The 17,711-nt window shown below is 45.5% G+C and overlaps 1 protein-coding gene across 1 annotated transcript in view; it reads left to right on the forward strand.

Moving 5' to 3' along the window:
- Window positions 1-404: 404 nt before the first annotated feature.
- Window positions 405-17,711, forward strand: part of PLCH1 (phospholipase C eta 1) — a gene marked incomplete at both ends in the record, with an annotated part of 69,138 nt that continues 51,831 nt past the window's right edge. The window contains one exon of the mRNA XM_082003731.1: window positions 405-483. Coding sequence (XP_081859857.1) covers window positions 405-483 — 79 coding nt within the window. The remainder of the gene's footprint in view (window positions 484-17,711) is intronic.

Genomic DNA, 17,711 nt, shown 5'->3' on the forward strand with positions numbered 1-17,711 from the left:
AATTGATCCTCTCTCCGCGGCCCCGCAGTAGCCCGCAGGTGCTGTGGGGGTTGACTGTACCAACGAGCGCCCGTGGCACACTGCCGGGTAGGGTGGGCTCGCCCCAGCAGCTGCGAGCTTGCTAGCCGTAAGCATCGCCGACAGCCCGTCTCTGGCGCGGTCCGAGTGATCCACCTGTGCCCTTGGCCTGTGAGCCTTGGAGATGGGCGTGTTGGGAGAGCGGAGGAGTTTGTTGTAATGCTTTCTATGAAGCTAATGAACTATTTTGCAGAAAGGGCACAGATAAATACTCTTACAGTGCTTGTGGTAGTTACGCATCCCTTGTAAATTAACTCGTAACTATCCGTCTCTGTTTCACTTTGTAGGGTTGCTGCCTTGGATGGTGAGCCGAAAGTCGTCTTACCATGAGTTACTGGAGCCTGGATAAGAAAAGCTGTCTGCAGTACTGCAGGCACTTCTTGGTGGACAACGGTGTGTTTCACGGTAAGTTCCAAGCTGCCTTACGGTTTGGCTCCTCGGGTTTCCTGCTGTCCAACGCAGGGGAGGCTTCCGGGCGCCGCAGGCGTCCGCGTTGGTAACGCTGCCCTCGGGGCCAGTTAGCGGTCGGTCCTGCGGGAGCCCAGCCTCGGCCGTGCCGTCACCGTGCGGCGGCTGAGCGCGGCTGCAGAGGCCCGGCGGGTCGTGCCCGCGCCTCGCGCCGGCTGCCCGCGCCTGCCGCCGCCCCGGTGCTGCGAGGACGGACGCGGGCTGCCTGCCGGCAGCGCGGCCAGGGGGCGCTCTGCCACCGCAGCCCCCCGCTGCTGCGCGTGCTGCCGCTCGGCCCCGCGGGCTCCCTGCGCCGCGCACGCCGGGCAGGAGAGGGGCTGGGCCGGGAGCGCTGCCCCGCTGGGTGAGGCCACCGGCACGGCCGCCCCTGGCCGGGGAAGAGCTCAAGCTGCGGGGCAGGAAAGCCGAGGGAGCAGCTGGAGCATAGGCAGAGCCGCTCTGGTGTAGGTGGTGACTGTATTTTGGAGTGAAATGGGTTAACTGTGTCCGCCGGGTCTGCCTTACGCTTAAACGTTTCTTCCAGAGGCACTTCTAGAACCGCTCCAGCGAGATCTGCAGGTATGCACCCTTTGTGCTCCTAGTGAGCAGCAATTGAGAGTGTCACGAAGAGCTGGGCCTCCAACTATTGATCAGACGTTTCTGCAAAATAGATGCCTAATAGTGATGCCTAATTAATCCCCTATCAACCCCTCACATCTTAGTCCCTTACCATTACAGATTACATGCTACAGTCATTCAGTTGTTGAAGTATCCGTCCAACAGCGAAGTCGGGAAATACTCTGAAGACATTTTGATATAAAATACTTCCTTTCAGGACCTCTTCTTCCATGCCTAAAACTTGATATGTCCACTTAACTAGAGAGCACGTGCGTTCCCCACGCAGGTTTCTCTCCCTTTGCTGGGGAGAGCAAAGGGAGACCCTTGGGCACAGGGCAAGGAGCAGTGCTGAGCCCAACCGGGGCTCCCGCAGTGGGTGAGGGACCACCAGGATTCAAGAGCTGTCCTTGCCTGGAATAGACTCCTCCAGGTCTAGTCTAATAAGACAGCTGGACATCTACCTGTCCTGCTGGGGGAGTGACTGCCTAATGCTGTTTCTGAGAGGCCCAAGTTTTGTATTCCTTACTTCCTTTGAGGTCAGTGATTAAAAACTGTAACTTTAGGGCAGATTTATGGCACTATTAATAACAGCAGCATGGAATGCCTGTAAATTGAAGATAGAAATACTTATCTTTTTCAAAAGCAAAGGTAATTTTTTTCACCAGAGAACCTACATCCCCATTTTCACTGCGTTTGTCAGGAAGCTGGGGAAGTTTGCAGCTCATAGAACTACGATGCAGCTCACTGTAAACCAAACTATCTGCATTTTTGTCATTGCAGTTATGTCACCATTGATGAAGCGAATGGTTTAGTGGGAGAACTAATCATTTGTCAATGTGTGCATGTTCTTAATGAAAGGCTGTTGAGAGATAACACCCATTTTCCCCTGTACTGCTTTTTTCTTGCCCATAGGTATGGCTAGGTCTATTTGGGACACCAGAAGAATGGTAATAACTTTTCTGTAAGTCAGTCTGACAGCGGCATTGTCACATTAATCCATTTGTGTGCCTCATGTGGGACATGTGTTACAGGGAAGATGGTTCACAAGTCTGTCATTGGTGAACCTGTCACCTCCCGGCACAACTGTTCTGCTTCTCAAATGAAACGGAGATTCATTCCGGGGATTTATCAGGCCATTTGTGGGGCCCACTGATTTTGGTGGGATCATGTTCCTTCTGAGTTCTCTCTGACACTGTGGAAGGAGAGAGCTGTCTCTCAGATGTCTTCACTCAAATCCTCTTCTGCTGAGTCTGAGCTGTTGCAGTGTTTTGGCAAATGCCTGTTAATCATACTTCTCTCCAGGAAAGAGTCCGCTCTCTAGCATGAGTGTATAACTGTAGCAGCTATGTTTTGGATGCATGTTTGCAGTTTTGCTATTCCAGATCAAGTGAAAGAAAAGTCTGGTCTGTACTCTGTGACTTGAGGCAGTATTTTATCGTAGAGCAGCACGATGTCTTTATCCCGCTAATGGTGTGAAGCCTGGATAATGATCCATTAGCACAAAGTCCAGTAATCCACAAACAGCTATTGAGTGATGAGTCTGCAAAGTGATAATCGTCTAAAGTAGAAGACATAATTAGCAGGAATCTTAGACCAGAAAGATTCTATGGCTTAATTTATTTGTCTTTCATTCATGACCAGACAGGATTAATTATTTTTCCCTGACAGAATCCTTCAGGGCTTCCCATTTGTCTCTTCAGTCTAAGTGAGACACTGCAGTGACAGTTACTTTCACTGTGAGTTTATGGAGGGAGCTGAAGTCCCCGCCGGACAGTGACAGAGGTGGCAGTTCCCAGCAGCATGATGTAAGGAGATGTGTGCGTGTCCCCACAAATTAACATGTTGCTCCTGACACTTGAGAGAAGTTGGTTTCCTATGGGACTGTGCTGATTTAGATACAAGGATTGATGGAGCCTTTTAAGGATTTGCTTTTTGTCAGTGAGTCTTCTGATTCTGTAGGTCCTGACAAAGGGCAGTGGGATGGGTGGTGGTGAGCGGGCTGGGTGCTCGCCCCCGTTCCTGATGGCAGCCTCGCGGTTACGATTGACTCATCCACCTTGCTTCCCGCAGAGAGACTGAGTGGGACTGAGCAGTGAACTTTGGGCTTTGCATGACTAAGCAAATGCCAAACAACTAAATTGGGCCTTACCTGTGTCTGAGACCATATTTTCTCCAGCAGACGTAAGGGAATTGTACTTGTTTAAAACTTTTTTTACACCACTGGGAAATTAGGAAAGAAAATCTAATGCAAACTCTATGTGGGAAGGTTACTATCTGTTAGCAGGGAAGGTACCGTGATCCAACCCCTTGTGACTTGCTGATATTTCAGTGTTTGGGTTGTATCTGTCCAGCTCTGGTGTATATTAGTTCTGATTTACACAGTGGTTTTCATTATTTTTTTGTAGTTATGACTATTATAGTTTCATATTCTGACATTGATAGCATGGGTCTTAAGGGAGCAAGCACACAGAGCTGCTGATGAGCTTATTTTTCTACATTTATGAATACTAATATTCTGTAATTCTTAAACAGAAAGAAGCTGCGACATGTTTAGCAAACAGCTGGTTTTGTCTCAGCAGTTCTGAAAGTAGCTGTTCATACTTGGCTTAATAGAGTCAGTTACTTAAGCTGATTATCTCTTCTTCTTAAGTTCTCTCAGAAATACAAACCCTTTGTTTAAATTGCATTTCCATAATTGTAATTAAATCTCTCTCTTAGTTTCTAATTTTATCTTCTGGCCTCCTCTGCTATTTCCAGACCTTTGTCAATAGGGACTTGACTGCTATTAGTAGGATGTCATGTTAATTCAGTCTTGCTCATACTATCTAAACTGCACTCTTTCGTTCAGAGCAGTGGACTAATTCAGTTATATCGGGCTTGTCTGGAAGGTCACATTACAGTGGCATGGTTATTATCTATAACTGAACCTGTAATCTGGAAGAACTGTTGCACCTTAGGTCCAAGCCAGCCAGATAGAAATATCCCACTGCACCAGTTGCTGTTCTTAAAAAGCACAGGAACACCTTTCCCCGTAGAGACTTCAGGACTGGAATTGTCTAGAGAGGTACACAACATGAACTTTGCTGCTCAGCTGTGTTCATCTCTGGTATTTCTTTCATACCCTTCTGGGGCCTGCATTACTTTAAGAACCTGAATAGATGGTATTCCATTTGTTCAACTCTAGCTGAGGTGTTTAAATGCAAGAAACTCTTGTGGACTGCATAGATTAGAATGCTGAAGCTCTGTTTATTTGGAGTAGTTTAAACATTTTTTTTTTTTTGTACACATGTAAAAAGGAAAAAACACAAAACCATCCCAAAAATCAAACCCTCAAAAAAACCAAAACCAAAACAAAAACACCCCCTTGCCCCCCCAAAAACCCCACAAACACAAAGGGAAAAAAACCCCACAATAACAACTTAGAGCAGGAACACCCAAATGACACACATGCAGCACTGCAGGTATGACCTGTTGGAGTGCACAGTGTCTCCGTGTGAATGTCAGAGAACCTCACTTGGAAGACAAGCAGTGAATGCTTCTGCTCCAGTGTGGGAGACCGTTGGCTGCAAGTGGGGAGGTGGTAGAGGACAAAGCATATGAGATATGGCAATAGGAGGACAAGCACCTTGCTCGTGTGATGCGTTAGTTGAAGGTGGATGCAATCTTTAGTGTCATGGAGTAAGATGAAGGTGTTAGTGCTGCGAGGCCCAGCCTAATGCAGTTCTGGTCAGCAGTATTTGAGCAAGGGGAGCTTGGGAACAGGCAGAGGAAAGGACTACAGAAGAGGAGACAAGATGAGTCTGGTTTGTTTAGCTTTAGCTGACTATAAACACATTGTGAAGGGAAAGGGAAAGCTTGGGGAAGAAAAGGCTTATTTGAACTGATGGGGAAGTTGGCACAAAAGCAAATTGAAAATTGTCCACAAGTATATAAATAGACACAGGAAAAAATAAAGTACTTTGAGGTAGGGATTGGCAAGTTTCGGGAAAATTGTTAAGGCATCCTGTCTGTGCTCTTGCTCTGAGGTTGTAAATGTAATTAGTAGCAAGCAATATATGGACTAATGTGAATATAAGGCTGGAAAACTGTTTAAGTGGTCCCAATTCAATTCCTGTGTGCAGTGAACAGCGAATACAAACAGCAGTCTTTCTCTTCTATTCTGGAAAACGCTGCTGTACACAGATCAGGCTGCTCTCTATCACATTATAATGATGCTTTGAGACACTTGCATGTTGTTAGGTCAGAAAAAGTATTGATACACAACTGTGTGCCTTTCCACAGGGCTTTAATGGGTTGTCTTTGAGTAGTGACTGAACGTTGCTACATGTAACGCTGAAGTACTATATGCATCAAAATTGCCTAAGGATTTCTCATAATTTTGTAGTTTTATTAGGAAAAGCTGCTAATAGCTGCATTCGCAGGATATTAAAATTCTTATCTGAATTTTATGTCTGAAATTTTTGGTTACAGAAGTGGAAGTTGCTGCTGTGTCTTGTACTCTAGGGAGTCTTATCTGCCTAGAAGCAAAAATGTCAGTTTTCTTCAGTAAAAGCGAGGTACAGCACTGTGCGTGCACACAGAGAATAACAAACTGAGGACAGATCTGGGTTTAAGCTATTTTAGTGGTTTCTGTAGAATAGATCAGATAAGCAATTATAATGTTTGGAATGGCCTTGAGGACTTGATGAACCCACTTTCTTTTCCTTCCTGTTGCAAACAGTACCGAAGTACAAAGTACCTCATGCCTCTAGGCTTAGAAAAAGATTTTTTTTTTTTTTATTTTCTTAGGGTTTTCAAGCTGTAAATGTGGATCGTATTTTTTCTGTTTGCTGGCAATAACACTGTAGGAATGGCTGTGTTGTCAGACCAAACGTCCATCTACTTTGCCAGCAGATGTTTGGGGCTAAAAGTATAAAGGGGGGAAAAAACCCCAGTGTGTATGTAATAACCCTTCCTGCGGCACATGCTCCCAGTGCCTACTGGTCAGCAATGGTAGTACTTCCCGGGACAGAAGCCGCATGTAGATAATTGCATTTATTATCTTTACATCTGAGAAGGTTTTTTTCTAAAGTTTTTTGGAATTCACTCATGCTTGCGACCACCTGTGGGAATTAACTCCAAAAGTTATGTTGGTCGGTGTACACCTTCTGCTTGAAGGGAAACGGTAGTTCATGCAACCTTGCCACGTTCAGACTGGAACGGATGGAGCCGGTCTGGGCGCTCCATTACTTCACCTTTGAAAGACCATTGACTGGATGTACTGAACTGAGGGCCAAGCCTGTAAGGGAGATATGTACTTAAGTTGTGTTAGGCATTTTGGCAGCTTTGAATGTCTGCCTTCTAATGTCTTACTGAGGAAATGGGTGGAGAACTTTGGTGGTAACACTTTCTTTTGCCTGTGGGAAAGGGAACAAGTCAAGAATGGGAACTTCATTGTAGACTTCAATGTTGAGGTCCTGAGCCACTGCAGCGCAGCTTTGGTACAGTGCTGCCGTGGATATCCGTACTTCCACTTACCTCAAATGGCACTTGGAGATGGGCCACTCAAACGCTTGTCTCTTGCTGGCACTAAGCAAACAATGTTTTTCAGTAATTATTTTGCCGTTTGACAATGTGCAGGGAGCTCTGTCCCAGCCACCAGCGAGCTTGCAGGGGAAACTGCTGGCTGCTGTGTGTGCTCTTAGTCTCTTGTTTCAGGAATATCCAGCTCATCCTTCAAAAGGTTTTTCCAAATTGCCTACTTAAATACATCCCAAGCTGGGGGGGAAGAGAGAGAGACTTGCCTACTTAAATACATCCCAAGCTGGGGGGGAAGAGAGAGAGACTTTGCTCAAGGCAATTGCTTATTTTGAGAGATCATCTCAAAGATTTCTCAAATGTACGGCTGCATTTGTGCACCACCTTTATTAGATGAACACCTACTGCTGTTACACAACCAGTTTTGGACAGCTTCACAAGAGATTGCTTACGGCAGGTGTTATTGCAGTGGTTTTCCATTCATTTCAGCCTGAGAAGCTGAGCTTTTGTGCAAATTCTTGTAGGATTTTTTTGCTTCGGTGATCTTGAACTTTTGTGCCCAATGAATGGGAACATAAAACGCATTATGTTTTACTTTTTATACAGTGAAATGGTCTATTTTGGTTATTAGAGCACAAGAGTTTTGGGGGAACAATATTAAATCTTTGCCAAATTGCACATATACGTTGCTTGAAGTTTGCTGATGGGCAATGCTTTATAATTAGCTCTGCTGAAGCCTTGTGCAAGCCCTACACTTGAGGCTACAGTGCTAAAGATGCCATATGTAGACTGTAGAATTCAGGCTTATATCTTGATGGTCAGCTGTAATTTAAATTTGATGATGATGCTTGGGAAAGCAGAACAAGTTAATAGAGCAGTAATTTATATTTTGGCTTATATTATGATTCATGTAGTGAAAAATCCACAGTTCATTCCTTGAGACAATCAAATGTAACTCAAAAAGGTATACGCAAGAAGGGCATTAAAGAATTTATTAAAGTTCACATAGGTTAAACAAATGCCTAAAATGCCTGAAGAAACTGCCTCGCGGTGCTTCGTTGAATGTGTAACTACCTTTAAGAACCCCGTGTCTATCACTAGATGCATCCTTTGGTGAAAGGAGGAGTTTCGTGTGTGGGATCTGTCTCGAGCCGGTGCGTCAGGCAGCTGAGTTCTAATGTCAAGTGTTTTTCCCTTTCCATCTTTGTATATTTGTCAGCTTTCCAAAGAACCGTGTCCTCATTAATGACAAATGACTAGGGTTGATAAAAGCTTTAATCTGATAGAAATGGCAATTTTTTCATGCAGCTAATATAAAGTTTTATTCATTGCTAGCTGACTTTTCAGGAGGGGATTGTATTACAGTTTAGGTCTAAGATTAAATTTGGATGATGAATATGAAGATGTTATCATCTTCTTATTTTATTATCTATTTACTGTAAGAAGTAGAAGTTCTCTAATCGGCTTTTCTTGCTCTTTAGTAGAATTAGTCTTTGTACCAGTTTCCAGATATTTTGACAGTGAAAAAAGGAAAAACCAATGAGCCAGAAAATGAATATTCTTCTGATGCTGTAATTTCAAAACTATTAATTAAATAATTTTCTCATTTATTGGAAAATGAATATTTTGCAGTAGAACTTGCACTGTCTTGTCTCTGTCCAGTAACCTAAGCCTTGTGAGTTATGGTTTTTAGTGTTCAAAAATTGTGCTTCCATTTTTGGCAAGCTGGCGCTTTTGGTAATGAATCCTCTTTAATCGTGAGTGGGGATGCCGCAGCTGCCCGGTGCCACAGGCAGCCTCAGGTGCTGCCCGGCTGCGGGGAGGGAAGGCAGTCTCGCCTGCGTCTCGGGGTGCGGGCAGGGCTGCACCGCAGCCGGTTCGCCAGCAGACAGCTTGGACCGCGGCCGCTCCGCCCTGCCCGGCGCGGGGCTGTCGGCCCTGGAAGGGGACCTCTGCGTGAGCGCGTGTGGGTACAGCCCTGCGCGGCCTCTCCGCATCCCGTCCAACCTACAGCAGCAAGCATCAGGCAGGATTTTTACCCTGGAATTACTGGTTCAGGTTTACGTGGCATACATGTATCTTCCGTGCTTTCCAAGGAAGTTTTTAGCTGGTTTTGTAGCCCAGTAGACTTGAGGTGCCTGGGGAGGGGAGGCCTGAGCATAGCGATTCTCTCAGCTGTCTGTCCTGTTGGTCATCCGTTTTGCTCGGGAATATCTGCCCGTTACCCCATGGGCTCTTCCCTTGCACGGATGAGCTGGGAGTGCCTCAGCGGCAAGTTTAACGTATCTTGTCTTCCAGGGAGCTAAAAATGTTGATGTTCTTTTGGCAACTATACCCCAAGACAAGCCAGCTTGTCCTCTGGCATTGCTTTTGGCACAAAACAGGCCATATTCACCTCATCTCAGCCAGAAACTGAGCTGAACTACGGTGTATTTTAAATGAAGGCATATCTGTAGCTACATGCGTAGAAGAGAAGGATTACAGTGTGCAGATACTACAAGAAAGCTTTAAATCCCCTTTTTTAATGAAATGACAGGGATAGTGCTTTGACACTGTCTGCTTTGTACCTGGAGGTACTTGCTGTCTTATCTCAAAATAATTCTAGTGGTTTAATGACAGAACTTTTTTTTGAACAGCAAATTAAGAAGACTGGAAAATAATATTAGCCTGGAAGAGATGGATTTTGAGTGAATGAATATTTTTTTAATTTTTAGTGCTTTTGTCAAAAACTATCAGTGAGGTGAGGCTTGGAGGGTGGTTCATGTGTGGTGGGCTGACCCTGGCTGGAGGCCAGGTGCCCCCAAAGCCGCTCCGTCACTGCCCTCCTCGGCTGGGCAGGGGAGAGGAAATATAACGAAAGGCGGTGGGTCGAGAGAAGGGCAGGGAGATCACCCACCACCTTACTGTCACAGGCAACACAGACTGAATGTGGGGAAATTAGTTTAATTTATTGCCAATCAAGTCAGAGTTGGGTAGTGAGAGAATAAAAACAAATCTTAAAAACACCTTCGCTCCCCCGTCTTCTGGGATTCAACTTCACTCCTGATTTTCTCTCCCTCCTCCCCCCGAGTGGCGCAGGGGGACGGGGAATGGGGGCTGTGGTCTGTTCATCACATGTTGTCTCTGCTGCTTCTTCCGCTTCCCTCACACTCTTCCCCTGCTCAGCTGGGGGTCCCTCCCACTGGAGACTGTCCTCCACCAATGTGTCCAGTGTGAGTCCTTCCCATGGGCTGCAGTTCTTCATGAGCTGCTCCAGCCCGGGTCCCCCCACGGGTGCCGTCCTTCAGGAACAGGCTGTTCCAGCCTGGTCCCCCCATGGGTGCCGTCCTTCAGGAACAGGCTGTTCCAGCCTGGTCCCCCCATGGGTGCCGTCCTTCAGGAACAGGCTGCTCCAGCCTGGGTCCCCCCACGGGTGCCGTCCTTCAGGAACAGGCTGCTCCAGCCTGGGCCCCCCACGGGTGCCGTCCTTCAGGAACAGGCTGCTCCAGCCTGGCCCCCGCGGGGTCCCAGGTCCTGCCAGCAAACCTGCTCCAGCTGGGGCTCCTCTCTCTCCCCACGGGGCCACAGGCCCTGCCAGGAGCCGGCCCCAGCACGGGCTGCCCACGGGGTCACGGCCTCCTTCGGGCATCCCCCTGCTCCGGCGTGGGGCCCTCCCCGGGTGCGGGTGCAGATCTGCTCCCCCGTGGAGCTCCATGGCCACAGGGGCACAGCCGGCCTCCCCGGGGGCTTCCCCGGGGGCTGCTGGGGACCCTCTGCTCCGGCGCCTGGAGCCCTCCTGCCCCGAGCCGGGGGCTGCAGGGCTGCTCCTCTCACACCTTCTCACTCCTCTCTCCGGCTGCGGTTGCTGTGCTCTTTTTTTCCCCTTTCTTAAATACGCTCTCCCAGAGGCGCTGCCCCCGTCGCCGATGGGCTCGGCCTCGGCCAGCGGCGGGTCTGTCTTGGCGCCGGCTGCACTGGCTCTGTCGGCCATGGGGGAACCTGGCAGCTTCTCACAGAAGCCACCCCTGCAGCCCCCGCTGCCCAACCCTGGCCGTGTGAACCCAATATGAACCAGCTAAAAAAGTTGAAAAAAACGGACTTTTAAGCATGCAAAGGTCTCCCAAGGAAGGGCTTATGTGGCAGAAAACATAAGTAGGAAAAACAGGCCTGTTACCTCTCCTGCCAGACCTTATCTTGGTATTGCGTGATACCTCTGAAACAGTAGTGGCTCTGGAAAATATGTACGGTTGTCTTATGGTGATCATTGATGTTAATCAAATACAGGTCACAGAATAAGAATTTTATATTTGGAAAGCTTGCTTGTCACCATCAACTCTGACACTTGGAGAGAACTTTGCGTGCTGTGGCTCTGCAGAGCGCTCAGCAGGAGCGTTGTCAGCCCCCTGAGAATGGGAGATGTACGTGAGGGAGAAGCAAACTGGAAAGATGTGAGGGTTACTCGGCCGTCACTTAAATATGATGTAGGTGCAGTGTCAGATGGTATAAACTGAGCTAGTTGCCTTTTGCCTTTTCCCTTTGCAGACAGTCGAACTCTAATGTAGTGTGTCTTCAAGGACACACCAGTTTCAGATTTGACTCTGACTGACAGGGCTAGGGATTGGATGCAAAACCTGGCTTGTCAGTGAAGAGTTGTCATGGTGATTTCTTTTTTTTTTTTTGAAGGTGAATAAACCTGCAAGTATTTTCATACCGTTTGGCATATGTTTCCTGAATTACATAAAGTCTTCATTTGTTTGCTGTTATGTTCTCGCTAAGCCATATAGCATGCTCTAATTTCTAAAGCCATATAGCATTTAAGCATTTCTGTTTTTAAAATAAACTTCATTTTGAAGACAATAAGGAATGTAGTAATGATTGGGCAAGGTTTCTTACGGAGCAGCTTTGGTGTTAAAGATGCTTGTGTGTAGCTCCTCTCATAATTAATAGAACATAGGAGTGTGGAGTAATTTGTACTTAACATGTTATCAAGTGCAATCTGATAATTACAGTATAGAGTGGTGACAGGTCTTTTTTGTTGTTGTTGAATTGCAACTATAACACATCAATTCATTTGAATGTAAATGTACTGATAACTGTCTAGAGGCTTCAGAGTGATGACTTCATCCACTGATCTTGTGAACTGAGGTGTGAGCCAGTGGTGAGGTAATGATGTCGCTGTTCCATTTCCCGTGTTATAACGGAATGAGTGGCGCTTCTCTCTGGAAAGCATGACGTCTGCCCTGTCCTGCCATCCTCAGCTGAAAGTGTGCTTAGAAGCACAAACTTCGAGTGCAGCCAGGAACGATCCTGCAGTGGGTTTTGGGGGCATGTTTCATTTTATAGGTTGCTAGATATAGTCAACATATATCTTGCAGCATGCTGCAATCTATTGTGACGTGACTGTGGGAAGTCTTATGATTTGTGTAGCAACAGCTAAGAAATAATGATTTTTCAGTAAGTAAAATGCGTCAACTCCACTTCTATCTTGTCTCCCATTTCACCCAAGTTCTACAGGCATGTAGAACCATGGGGTTTGTTTGGTTCGTTTTGGTTTTTTCTCTCAGTCACACTATCTGTCGTGTACCTTTTTCCTGGCATGCGCTGGACAAATTCTGTCCTTTCTTATTGGTGTCACAATCTTTGAGAATACAGCTGGGGATTTCTTTGTTCACTGTGTAAAAGCTAGGTGAATAGTGAAACAATTAGTAAATGTAATAAATCAAAGCTGTGAAGCATTAGATACAGAGCCTACTTCATTCTTGCTGTGCTTTCCAGCACTGTGTCCCCTTGGGCTCTGTCATAACGAAATGTGATTTATGCAAGTCTGATGTTTCTGCCCATTGTTCCACACTGACTATAAACCCGCTGATTTCCGTGGCACAGAGCTGGCTTAAACAAGCCCAGCATTTAGCCACTAGCATGGTAATTTTTTATAGCTACTGGGAGAGTTAGTGCTCAGCATCTTGCAGGAGACTTACTTGTTCTGACGAAATCAAATGCTCAGTGATGCACAGATGAAAGCATTTGCATGCTTTGTGCTCTAACCGGCCTGATTCTGCAGTGTGGCTGTTCCCCTTCAAGTCAGTGGCAGAGACAGGAGGAGGGGGCACAAAACCGGGGGAAAGGAGTGCGGTCCACAGAGGTTCTCTCCTTCTGCCTCGCAGAACCCTGTGGCTGCAGACACCGGGAGTTACTTTGGGAGCAAGGGTGGTTTTTTCTCTTCTGCATTCAGCCTGCGTCACTCTCCCATTCGTTAGCCGAAGTATGGTAATCCGCTCCTGCCCGGCCTCCCTGGGTGCCAGCAGGATTTCCTTGCGCTTGCCTATAGAGCTCATCTTCCCAGGCGTTACGCACGCTTAATGCCTGGAGCATCTTGATCGCTGTGCTGTGCATGCCTGTCTCATACCAAAAGGAGTCACTGCTCCTGCATTCCCTCAGCAGCAGCACGGAGCAGATGCTTCCAGCTTCTCTCTCAGGCTGTGCTTTTCGGTTTTGGGGAAAGTTGCCTAGTATTGTCTCTGGATTTGTGCTTTCCTGTCTTTGTCTTATGGATCACAAAGATTTCGTCGTTCCTCGTAGAGAGCAGTGCTAGCAATGTTCTTCTGTACTCCCAAGGATTGCTTTCCAAATGTTTTAGCTCTGGAGACATGAAGATTAAATTGAAGCTTTCCTGCAGTGAGAATTTCCATTCTACTTGCCAATAATGAATGAGTTACAAATTCAATGGCAGACCTTGAAGTATATAAAAATCTAAGTCCAGAAAAAGGTAAGGATGTTTGAGTTTGGAATTACTGTAGGAAGAGCTCCTAACATTTCGGAAGTCCTTATAGAATAATCAGGTAACTTTATCCTTATGATTTTTAAGTTACATATGATATTTATATGGACATTATTAGTATGAAAAATGTGTATATATATATTCCTGAATATTTAAGAGGAAGACTTGGTGTTTTCGTATTGACTTGAAAGTACATTTCTCCATGAAAACAGGTGGATTGTATGTGAGATACTGCTCCTGTGATACGGACAAACTGCATTTGTGTGTTACCTTAAATTATTACAAATTTATTTGCCTTTTAAAAAAAAAACATTCTTGACCTTTTCATCTGTTGGTCATTTTGCTGTGGCATAGCTTTCTATGGAAAAGAGTTTCTGGTTTTTTTTTTCTAGTAGCACTTATGAATAATATAACACATATGCAAATGCTGTGTAAAATCCTGATCAAACAGCATTGGATGAGAAATATGTGTCTTTTCAAGAACTGTAGGAGGATGATACAAAAAAGGAAGACATCTTGAACAACTTTCTTCAGTAACTTGTAGTTTATAATGTCTGATTTTTTTCAGTTTAAGACAGTGCTGGATGGAAAGTCGTAATTAGTTTAAGCCTCTAAGTGGATAAAGAGTAAATGCTGTAGAGAGAAGGAGAAATCCATGGTAGATGAAGTTTATTTTTGTATTTTACTCATCCTTAATGATGTTGGGTTATGTGCTTTTAAAGAAAAAACTTACAAAATACATTTAGCAAAGAGCTGGCTTGTCAAAATTGGGTAGTTCAGAAGACATTTTATAACAGGATTATCTATAATTTAAAACCAAACAAACTAACCTAAAATAAAGCCACCAAAAGTCATGGATTGTACTTTGAAATACCATTTTGCCCATGCTATGAAGCATGCTTAAAAAAAAAAAATTAAGGGCAGTGCTGGGGGTTGGTATATACTGGCTTTTATTTTTCTTTGTATTTAGCATGGATGATTTTATTTGCTAAATATTTTTTAACTATGGAAAGTTACTGGAAATAGATACAGTTATTGTATCAGAGATAGAGTCTATTTTAAGAAAAAGTCAGTTATTTGTATATCCTCTCAGGGAAGGGCCTCCTGTGTTGGAGTTAGTATGCTACAATTCCAAATGCTGTATTTTTATTTTAGAGGTTTTGGTTTCACAAAACTACATTAAGCTTTGATGCATATGGTTAGGTAAAGGAGACCAGGTGTTACTCCATCTGTTTTCTGAGATGCAGGAGGTAATGGATATGTCCCCATTTAATAATTCACAAGAGCTAGCTTGTTTGAAGGGGGTTTTTGGAACAGTCCTAGAAGAAAAGCATCAGGTTTAATTTTTTGAAGCTCGTGTAAATGTGTCTGTATGTGTAGATAAATACATTTCATACTGAAGTACTCAGTTGATGGTGCAATTCTGTTTGAGGTAATTTTGCAGTCCCTTTTCCTTAGCCAGATGTAACAGCAACTGCCAAATTTCTGGTAATCTTTTTCAGTTTCAGTCTCCAGCTACCGTTTCTCTGTCTGGCGGAGGCGGTTAAAGGATGCAGGAGCAACAAGTACAACTTGCATTCATGAACGCGTCCCTTGCGTTCAGGTTTGGCTGCTTTGGTGGTGTGGGGTCACGGCTGGGCTCCTGGGGTGCCCCCCACACGCAGGAGTGGTGGCACGGCGCTGTGCAAGCACAGACTTTGGATGTTGCATTTTGTAGGTGTGAATATATTCACGTGCTTGGGTGGTGGAAGAAGGCAGAGTGCCTGATCTGCCCCTTTTTCGGGCTGGTGACTACTTTAGCCCGCTGGCACCGGTGCCGGCAACAGCAGGATTGCACCCCTCACACAATTTACGCACATAAGAGCGCTCGTGTGATAGCGCCTGGATAAAGGGATAACTGAACAAGCAGGTGCTGTCGCTGGCCGACCCTATGTCTGGGCTCCACAATGAGCGTTTGCAGGACGCAGCAGCTCCGTGCCTGCCAGCCATTTGGCTGTAAGTTCATACGTGACTGCTGTGAATGGGAAACGGGCTTGTGGTTGAAGAGGTATCGTCAGCGGGACGTTGATGGGCATGGCACGGGAGGAGTGGTACAGATTTCCCTTGGTTATGGGTCTGGGTCTTTGGCTGATGGGTCGTGGTACTTTGTAGTTATCTTGTTGTTACTGCTTTAGCAGAGCACAAGGGTTGCGATCGGTACAGCTACGAGCTACGCAGAGAAACAGCAGTCATCTACATCGCGTTTCATTCACAGGAGTATCGTGGCAACCTTTTTTAAGGTTAGTGCTTCTTTGGGACTCTTGTATCTTTACATCTACCCACGCACCTGTAAAACGAGCATTAAGTACAGACTCTAGAATAGTAAGTGATATATACAGGAATTAGCTTAGAATGGCATACTGTTCTGAGTGGATATTGAAGGCATCGACCTCCTCCTGTGAAGAACTTGGGCTTCCACAGGATTAATTCCAATAATAGCTGAAATCTATCACAGAATTATATGCACTTGTAATAAATTAGTTTATGCACATGGCAGCTTTGAAAGGTTTAAAGCCTCTGGGGTCATTTGGTATGTTCTAAGGATGTTACCCTGCGCGAAGGGAAACACCTCACCAGCCAGGCCGAAAGGAGTGTTGCTGTGGTGTGGCACTGCGGAGTGCCGGGTCCCCCCCATGGCACCGGGGAGGTCTCGGAGGATGCTGGAGCTGGATGCTGATGGCTCCATGAGGGCTATCTAGTCTGATTCTGCAGAGCCAATGGTGTAGTAGACCAACTGGTAACTAGGTTATATACTTGTTAACTACTTTGTGTTCTTTTTGTGTGTGTGTGTGCTTATGAATGAAATATACTCTTGTTTCTGTATATCTGCGGAACATCATCATTGTGTGAAACTGAAAATGTTCTTAGAGTTTGCTGAAGTGTGTCTTTCTGAAAGTAACTCTGTCACTGCTTTGATGAAGACTGAAATGGCCGAATGCCATAGCGGGATCAGCAGTAATGGTGTCGTGGCATGCAGTGGCTTGGTGAATGGCGCTTGCTGAAAGAAAAGTTCACTGCTTTTTCTGGCACTGACCTTACCTGCAAGAGGACATGGGGGTGCTTATTCTTCCTCTTTACCATACATTTTGAAGTAGTCCCTTAAGAAGCTCATGTCTTAGAGGACAGCCTGTTAGTATGCAGGCAGCATTTTGTGCTGGGGTGTGTGCTGCTTGGAGGGCTGAAATTAAAGGTATGGCAAACCATAAGCTGGCTTTTGTTTTATACAAGCAACAGGAAACCCAGCTGTAGGCAAGGAGGTTTGTGTCTGTTCTATGTCAGGTTATTGGTATCCTCAGCAGTATAACAGATAACTGGTTTGGAGGCATTTTCACATGTTACCAATAGAAACATTGATCAGCATGAAACTCAAATGCACAAAACAACATTATTTTGGGTAATAAAATTACTTTGGTGTTTGAGACTGTCAATTCATTGTTTGTCTACAGATGACTCACTGTCAGTGACTTGCACCGAGGTAATTTGAGAATAGATAAACGTTTCTTTAGCAAAATGACTGTTTCTGAGGAGTGTGGATAAATTAGTTCATATCATCGGTTGAACTGTAGTCTTCATTCATGACTTTTAAAGGTTAACTAACTCCACCTTCAGTTCTACTCTGCTTTTTCCCCTCCTACTCTCTAATGGAGCCCCAGATGTGGATTTATTTGACAGCCTGCAGGGGAAGCAATGTTCCCTCCAGCCTAGCTGCTGTCACAGCCCAGTGCGACGAGCACACTCCAGGTCCTGGGGACTGGATCCCTCTTCCACCCACTTCATCCTGCAGCTACAGCTGCTCTTGTGCCCTGTGATTTATTCCCCTCAGCAGGCTGTGATGCTGTAGAGGTGCCAAGATTGCGGTGACATATTGCTATTTGCTGGTAAATTTGCAGACATCAGAATTCACTGTTTGTGTTGAAGCTGGGACAGTTTATCCTCTGCCTGTCTCCTATGTGGGAACAGGAGCAAGCTTTGTAAAGGGTATTCTGCTGGGGTTTTTCTATTTTTGTTGTGTTGGAGAAGTTAAGAGGGGAGTAAGATATAAAGGAATGACTTATTGGGGAGGGGATGAGAGGACCTGACCAGCTCAACATGTTGCGGTGGGACTTGTATTTCATTGAAGTCCTGGGTAGCACGTAAAGGATTGAGGAGAGGGGGTGACATTTAATGCTGTGCAACAAAATCAGGCTTAGAACAAGAGATGTGGTTCTCTGTTGTATGATCCTTCTTTATGTACTTACTGATTTTTAGAGGCCAG

The sequence above is a fragment of the Phaethon aethereus genome (assembly GCF_964289735.1).
Source record: "Phaethon aethereus genome assembly, chromosome: 9".
In the NCBI taxonomy this organism is placed as follows: Eukaryota; Metazoa; Chordata; class Aves; order Phaethontiformes; family Phaethontidae; genus Phaethon; species Phaethon aethereus.